At 42.2% G+C, this 9,015-nt stretch overlaps 1 protein-coding gene across 1 annotated transcript; it reads left to right on the top strand.

The window, feature by feature from the left end:
• Positions 1-3,295: 3,295 nt before the first annotated feature.
• On the top strand, positions 3,296-7,766 carry LOC103720029 (uncharacterized). The gene is made up of 6 exons (XM_008809545.5): positions 3,296-3,816; positions 3,905-4,119; positions 6,019-6,259; positions 6,339-6,424; positions 6,508-6,599; positions 6,963-7,766. Exons 1-6 carry the CDS (start codon positions 3,499-3,501, stop codon positions 7,229-7,231), a joined length of 1,221 nt encoding a protein of 406 aa, XP_008807767.3. The 5' UTR covers positions 3,296-3,498; the 3' UTR covers positions 7,232-7,766.
• Positions 7,767-9,015: the final 1,249 nt, after the last annotated feature.

The raw sequence follows: 9,015 nt of genomic DNA, 5'->3' as shown, positions 1-9,015 counted from the left end.
TGAGGCTTTAACGGAGCTGTGCTGCAACTCAATCAATCCATGTATTCTAGTCCAAGATGACTCGAAACTTCCTTGGCTTGATCCAAGCTGCTTTTTGAGCTTTGCATGTGCACTCTCGACCCTAGTAAACAAATGAAAGTTAGATATAACAATTGAGGCAAATTAAAATTAAATGAGTCTTTATTTGTGATACCTATTTGTCGTCACATTTCCATAGTGCCTGCATGTATCCGTCCATGCCGCAACAAATCTTTCCTTGTATTTGCTCAGCCAAGTATCTGACACATACTGTAGTGCATCTGGATAGGTACCGAACTCTCTCTGCAGTGCACTCCAGCGATCATTATACTCGTCTTCCGTGGAGGACAGCACTAGTACATTCCAACTCATAATAAATTTATCCCATTTCTCCTTCAATTCGAAAAATTTTTTGCACTTGGCCAAAACATTCCTACTAATATGCCATCTACATAATAAATGTCTAGCAGTAGGAAATACTCTATGAATTGCATTCATCAAAGCCAAGTCTCTATCTGTAACAATCAACTCAGGCAAAACATCATCAGCTATGACACTGCGCAATCTCTCTAATGCCCAAGTATAGCTTTCTTCCCGCTCAGAATTTAAGTATACAAAAGCAATTGAAAATGTCATGTCAGTAGATGTCACCCCCACAATCTCTAAGAGCGGAAGACGATACCTATTCGTCTTGTACGTGCAATCCATTATCAACACACGGGGAAATGCACGGAACAAATCAATGCTGCCAGAGTGTGCCCAAAATAAGTCATGCACAACATCCGTATTAGTACAATTCCTATGCCACTCAATATATTTAGCCTCTGATAATTTACCTAATAGATGTTGCATTTCAGACCTCCCGGCTTTCTCTACAACCTTAAACCGTTGACGTACATTGTAGATAGTCTTGATAGTCGTAACATTGAGGGCATCTCTTTCCTTCAATGTGGATAATATGTCCTTTGGACGAACCAAACTCTTCGACATATCCACTAACAATTCCGTCTCCTGCTCAGATAATCTCCCTGCATATGAGTGCCCCTCCAGATTCTCTGCAGCGGGATGATTGTGCACTCCACATACGACCAGTAATATCCAATCATCCGCAGTATCCAATTTCTTTCCTCTTAATGCAAAAGGGCATCCACACTTCTTTGTCCCACAGGCAGTCTTTATTCGCTTTTCTTTTTTGGTTCGGTACGTCCCACCCCTCTCACAACCTAACGTAATTCTGGGTTTCTTAGAAATGGTACCTGCATCGGATGATTTGATTACAACAACAAAACCATTTCGCCTCCCAGCTTCACGACACCAATTACACAAGTCCTCTCTACTCTTGAAGATCTATACATTAAACAATTTATGTAAGTACACAGTTGTAAAAATAGCTCGCTAAACTAATACAAAATTGCACAATACATTATAATACCTCGTAAGTTGTAAATTCGCTTGTGTAATCCAGTACAAATTCTGATCCAATTATACTCGATTCAGTTGTAGCATAGCCCTACATATAAAATAATTTATCACCAAGAATTAATGAATCAGAGGATCTGTTCGGCACAAAATTCAGCACGGCACGCGATTTGGCACCAGAAGCCTTCTGTTCGGCTGCACAGTGCCGAACAGAAGGCTTCTGTTCGGCTGCACAGTGCCGAACAGAAGGCTTCTGTTCGGCTGCACAGAGCCGAACAGAAGCCTTCTGTTCGGCTGCATAGTGCCGGACAGAAGCCTTCTGTTCGGCACTGTGCAGCCGAACAGAAGGCTTCTGTTCGGTTGAGGGTTGCCGAACAGAAGGCTTCTGTTCGGCACTGTTCAGCCGAACAGAAGCCTTTTATTCGGCGATCTAGTGCCGAACGGAGCACGAACCGTGAAAAAAAAAAAATTTCGAAACAAGGTGGAACACGTACCTTTGCGGCCGATTCTTCGTCCCAAATCACTAGTTGCTTGTCCATGCTTCGAATGGGGCTTAAATCTTCTTCAAAGATCGCCTAAACGATGTAAATGGATCGAGGGGTTTAAGGGGGGGTTTGAGGGGTGTTTTTTTTTTTTCTTTTCAAAACGAAACGGAGGAGGAGGAAGGGGGGTGTACTAAGAAAATTTCAAGGGCAATATGGTAATTACACTAAAGGTTAGTTTGGGTATTTTTTTTTTGGTTTTTGGGGGGTGTCCTTAGCAATAGGGGGGTGTATATAGAACCACCCCGTCCTTTCGATTTCCGTCATTCGTATCTAAATGACGAAAATGCCCCTCAGTGGATCAGCTCACCTCTTACGACATGAGGCTGCCGTCGAAACGCTGAGCTTACCAAACGCCGGTCAGATTGGTCCAGGTGACAATATCGGACCGGGCCGGTTTGGAGTGTTCAAGCCTAAATTCTGGCCCGCACTATGTACAATAACATATCTAAGGAGTGATAACTCATGAATAATATAATTTCAAAATACAAGCAATTAACTTTGTAAAAGAAAGCAAAGAGTACAAGACTAAGATTATATATTTTATGCACTTAACCAATCAGGTTAGAATCAAATTGGAATTATAAGAACCAGTCTCATACCTTCATCTATTTTTCACTGCACTTGCGTTCCGAGCAACATCTTATGTAGGATTTGCCTTTGGACTCGTACCTGATTCTGAACCGGAGGTCCATCCGTCCGGCTCGAGATGGGTCAGGGCCGGGAGTGATCATTTGATCAAGCTCCAACAAACGGAGGTAAGCGTACCGCCACACCGTGAAGCTCAGAATCGTCCAAGTGAGTAACGAAAAAGATAAAGCCAGCCGTTAGATCTTCATCAAAATAGCTCTCTTAATTTATATGGTGGACCCATATAAACGGTCTCCTACTTTTAAATTAATAAACCAGCCGAACGGCCTTCCTCTACCATTATTAAAGTTTTCAACCGCTAGATCGGCTTTTCATCCCTTGATGTACGGACAACATCAATCCACGTGTATAAAGACCCTATAAGTTTAATAAAAGGCTCATTCTGTTTTGACTTTAAAGTCCTTCATGATCGTCATTTAATTGGGGTCTTCGTCGGATGGCTAACGTGCAGGCAAACCAAAGAAAACCACGTTTCCCAAGTCAAAAAAAAAACAGTCCGTAAAATTCCGATCACCGCAAGTGGGCTCAACCTCCGAACAAGAGCACAGGCCTTTCTTACGTGTCGGAGACTGCACGGCTCTTCGCCGTGGTCGCTGTCGGTGAGCAGTGACGGGATACCAACTCGTCCGTTTCTTTCTTTCTTTCCCTTTCTTTTATTTTGAACCTTTTCTCTGCCAAAAAAGGAAACGGAGGAAACGGGAATCGGAAAAACTCAGTCGCCCTCGCACCACCATTGCTAGATCCAAAACCACCTGATAAAAACCCTAATTCCCACTCGAATTCCCGATCGCCGCCGCCCTCGAACAAAGAACTCCATTGAGAACTCTAGGGTTTCGATCTCTCTCTCCCTTCTCCTTCCTTCTCGGAAATGGTCCTCTCCGGCGGCTCCTCCGCTGGCGGCCACGGAGTCGATCGCTTCTACAACCCTCCGGCCATCCGCTGCAAGCTCCAGCAGAAGCGGCAAGTCCTGCAAGAGCAGAAGCAGCAATCTCTTCGAAGGACGGCGAAGGCCCGGCCGCTCTCACCGGCGGCGTCGCCGGCTGAATCGGACGACTCCTCGTCCAAGACCTCGGTTTCATCGTCGGGCCCCTCGTCTCCGTCCCCGAGACTGGAGCCGCCTGCCGGGAACCTGGAGCGGTTCCTCCAGTCCACCACCCCGTTCGTGCCCGCTCAGTACTTCCCCAAGGTTAAACTCGGTTTGTTAGTTCAAAGGTGTTCCCTTTCTTTGTTTTCTGCCTCTTTCTTTGGTAAATTGGAGGGTTGGCTGGTGGCAGACGAGCGTGAGGGGGTGCAGGAATTGCGATGAGGCGGAGTTGGGCCCGTATTTTAATCTTGGAGATCTTTGGGAGTCATTCAGGGAGTGGAGTGCTTATGGAGCGGGGGTGCCGTTGGTTTTGAATGGGAGCGACAGTGTAATCCAGTACTATGTGCCGTTCTTGTCCGGTATCCAGCTGTTCGTGGATCCATCGAGGCCTAGCTTGAACGCAAGGTATGATTGGGTCTCTGCTATAACTATAGTATGCTAAAAACTGTGTTCGTTATCTGCTGTCTGTCATCTTGAGTGATTCTCTATGGCTATATGCTCTGTCGAATGATAGATATCTGTTATTTTGTCACTCATGAACGAGAAGAAAAGAGGGAAAACTGTTCATTAGTTATATCCCTTGTGGAGTGTTGAGAGCAATCTTGTATACTCTATGTCTTTCGTGGATCATTTGAAAATAGATTTTTTGACACTGGTTACTGATATTACAATGCTATGGACGCTAAATTGGTTTTTTGTATCTTGTTTATGTTATGGTTTCTGGTTTGCTTTTGTGTGCTACCTCTAACTTTTTTGTTATTTGATCATCTTGTTTTGGGATGGATTTTTCTCTCTTCTTTCTTACATACTAGGATGGATTGCATCTTTGATCTAAGTTGTCTGTATCTTTAAAGTTGTCTATATTGTAGTTTGAATAATCATATATATTTATATATTAAAATTTGAAGGCATTGTCTATGAGGCCTTTTAATAGCCATGTTTCTTATCCTACTCACTTCTAACGTCAAAATGGATGGTGTAATTCATTGTTGGTATATTTTAGATCTCCACAAATCTTTTAAAGCTGCACATAGCTAATTCTATAGGTACCCGAATGTCTGACACATTCATGCAGTTGGATGCAAGTGTGTAAGTAACATTGGATACAAAAGGTCAAAGTTACAATAGAATTTGCCGTGAAACCTAAATCTTTGCTTGTTTGATGTTATGGCAAATACTCTAACCGACTACATTTTAAACTTGGGCTGAGTTTAATAAATGAAATCATGTTTTGTAATATTTAAAGAGGAAAGCATCTCTTTCATTACTTAGTTTCAATACATATATTATCTCTTTGTGTGTGTACAAGGGAAGGAGAGGAAGAGGAGGCAGAGGGAGAAGGAGAGGAACAGAGAGAAGGAGGGAGGGAGGGAGGGAGGGAGGGGGAGAGAGAGAGAGAGAGAGAGAGAGAGCGAGAGAGAGAAGGGGAGGGAGGGAGGGACAGGTATACCTTCTAGCTCTGATCTCTGATCTCCAGGCCTTGGTACCCTTCGTCCTCATCTTTGATAGTGTCAATGTGGTGTCTAGAAAGAGAGTGGTGGTGGTGGTAACATAACCCTAACCCTAACTCTAGCATTGTCCACAATGGCAACAACGGTTTTGGGACCGAATCAAGTGCCAAGAATGATCATTGTCTCCATCATCGTTGATAGCGGTAGTGATGGAACCCTAACCCTAGCGAGGGGAATCATGAGAGATGGGTGGAATCATGACTCGTGAGAGGCGAGGAGGACTAGAAGAGAGGAGAGAGGAAGATTTTTATAACTGAATCCAGTTTGGTTCCAGGACCAAATCAGATCGTTGAACCATTTCAGTTCTTGGCCGGTCCAGTTCAGCATGCCCCAAACTGTCCGGGCCGATTCACCATTCTATTACTTCTTGTTGTTCTACTTCACCATAGCGTGTTAAAGAATGATTGCTCCAGGTTGACATTCACATTGTGCGTTTACCCCATATAATCCATCTCATTGGATGGTTCATTTACAAGACTATCCATATTCCATTCACCTTTGACAAGATGTGTTACAGGGAAGGTTATCATATTTTCTCTTCTTCTTGTAACAACCTTTTTTTTTTTTTTTGCTAAGATGGATGAATCACACAAATCTAGTATGAATACATCCCCAGTAATAACCTTTTTTAGATGTTCTCTTTTAGCTGCTAATAGTAATTCTCTGTCCTTAAAGATTTGCACATCAAATATTCAAGGTTCATTCTGTATCTGCTAAATAAAATCTGCTTAGGGTTTTAATGAGATATCTTTTTTCTTTTAGTTCAAAGTATTTAATGACTTTGCTCTCACAGAAGCCGACCTGGTGAGGAAAGTGATGCTGACATTTGCCAGGACACAAGCAGCAATGGCAGTAGTGAGAGTGATACTGAGAGACTTGTTCGAGGTATAAGGGAATCCTTGAATAATACCAGCCATGTGGGCCAAGAAAGTTTTTCTAGTGATGATAGTGAGACTTGCAACCAACTGCAGCTACCCGTATTTGAGTACCTAGAGCATCATCCACCATATGGAAGACAACCTTTAGCAGACAAGGCACGTTTATTCTTAATTTAGTTGCAATCAAGCAGAAATGCATATTTCACCTAACAGATGCTGCCAATCTTTGTTGCAGATTTCAGTTCTTGCAAGTAAATTTCCTGATTTGAAGACCTATAGGAGTTGTGATCTGCTTCCCTCCAGTTGGATCTCTGTAGCTTGGTATTCCCTCATCATCTTTGGGTACTAATATCCACTGATTTCCATTTGAATGTGCATCATATTAGTATTTGAGTTGGTTGCAGGTACCCGATATATAGGATACCAACGGGACCCACGTTACAGGATTTGGATGCTTGCTTTTTGACCTTCCACCCACTGTCCACATTTATGAAAAGTAAGGACTATGGTTTTTGTGATTCACATCACATACAAGATGATGGGCCCAAGGTTCACAATATCGATATGTTCCACCCCATGCCGATACCGGACTGATACTTTGTACGGGGCATATACTGAGTATTAATACACTAAAACATCTTTCATATTAGGCATACTAATACTGTGCCAATATGGTACTAGTTCAAGATTCGATATCGAGATTGTGAACCTTAATAAGGTCTGAATTCTAGTGATCTTTTGAATTTTGACTATTGATCTAAAACCTGAATTAGAGAGAGAGAGAGAGAGAGAGAGAGAGAGGGTAGAACTTGATAACCAAAATTATCTGGCTAATCCATGTATCTTGGTTTTTGGGCAGATGGTAACAATGTATATCCTGAGAGTTATGGTTCTTGTAACATTAGGAATGTCAACAGCTCCGCTGACCTCTCTGGGAAGATACCACTACCTGTATTTGGGCTTGCTTCGTACAAATTCAAGGGTCCTATGTGCACCCAAAATGGGCTTTATGAGCGGCAGCTAGAAAGTTCTCTTTTGCAATCTGCTGACAGGTGGCTTTGCCATCTACGGGTGGATCATCCAGACTACCGTTTCTTCCTCTCCCACCGCAATTCATCTGGGAGGTGATGGTTCCAGAGTTCTGTACATGGCTCTTTCTGATCAAATGGTGTATCAATCCAACCCCGTGTTCCAGAAGCTTTGATTACGAACGCCCCCATGTACTGCTTGCTGCCTTTTGATCCCATTTTGCAAGGAATTGGGTGTGCATTTTTCTCTAACCACAGTTTACATATGCCTTGGAGTTACTATGGATAATTGCCATAGCATATGGCGTTCTATGAAAGAAAACGTTGTAGAATATGATGGCTGCGGGCTTATGGACCTGAAAGAAGAGAACTGTGATAGAGAACTAGGGTGCAGAGGACAATGGCGTTCAGATGCAGCACGAGCTGATGTGATTGATGGCAGCACGAGAGGGTGGTTGCTGGTCGATGCAAAGAAAGGGGTATCACATCCTTTGGGTTTTGTTTTGATGTTAAATGATGTCTATCCACATAATATCTAGTGATGATGAAGAAAATATGTTTAAGTTGGCTACTTCTCGTGCTCTTGATATACTTAAATGTCAGGCTAATTCTAGATGTTTGAGATGAATTAACTATATCTATATGTCACTGTGTTAAATTGTCTTCCCTCTTTTATTCTGAAACCAGAACAGCTAACAGATTTTAATTTACTGCATGCTGGTGGGAGTTTTCTATTTAAGCTTCACCTACCAAAATCCAGCTCTCAAGTCCTGGAACCACTGAAGACCACTCTGGGCCGGTACGGGTATTGAGAACATAATGAACCCATAGAACCTATTTGATGATATTTATACATGGACGAAGAGTCACAAGAAAAGAGAGATTGTATTATGCACGTAGATACTTATTTCTATAGATTTTACTCATTAAACGTGTATTTTAGTGCACTTCTACATAAATGAGCGGTTGTGATTAGTGGCATGTACGGCAACATAGTGCATCCGGTGTAGCGTGCAGTTTCTCTATAAGGAGAAAATATCATGTCACCTTTCAACATGATTCGATCTTGATTACTGTGGGACAAATCTGGAATGGATAACCCTCTCTTTGTTCAGTGTGTTGGTTCTGCCAGTAATCGGTAAAATCAGCATGGGATAAACAACAAAATTGGACCTGAAAAAAATGGAACCGCAGCTAAAAGATAATCAATAGGAGGAAGCTCTTTATTCAGATGGACGATGGCAACCATTTGTTATCTCTCTTGTGTGCGTCAGATGTGTCAAACACTATCTTATATATAAGATCAAAATCAAGGGTTAGCTTTAGATAAATAATGGGTAATCTAGGTTGATCATGGGCTTATCATAGAGGCGCCCTGTTGCCACTATATTCTAAATCAAGGTCGGAGCGTTGCTCGGCTTGCTTTGAGGTTAGTGAAAATCGAACGGAATCAGGTCGGATGAGACCGAGGTGAGGAAGATAGCAATAATGTGAAATAAAGAAAATTTGTAAAGAAGATTCTCCAAATGAGCTTACATGAGGATTCTCGGGCTATCCTTTTATATAGGATAGCATACTGATTCATTACCTGATTTGGCACGACGTATCTTATCTATATGGTAATGGTCGACTGTATGATAACAATGTCGTAACCATCCCACATGAGCAATACACAACAATAATTATGCCGATATGCATTGACTACAGCGTTATCATAACTGTTGGTTTTTATTAACATGAGCAGAGGGGTAACTCGGTCTTCTCCGAAGTTGTTCACCTCGACTAATACCAAGGTCAAGAAAGTCAGTCCAATCCGAGATCAAAATGTCCAATATTTTTCCATCATGCTCTTATTCTGGAATGAATTTTATTGATGTCATATCT

Source organism: Phoenix dactylifera, chromosome 8 (assembly GCF_051530095.1).
Source record: "Phoenix dactylifera cultivar Ajwa chromosome 8, Ajwa_hap1_PhDact_Kaust_v1.1, whole genome shotgun sequence".
Lineage (NCBI taxonomy): Eukaryota > Viridiplantae > Streptophyta > Magnoliopsida > Arecales > Arecaceae > Phoenix > Phoenix dactylifera.
This window is presented reverse-complemented; position numbering and strand designations above follow the sequence as displayed.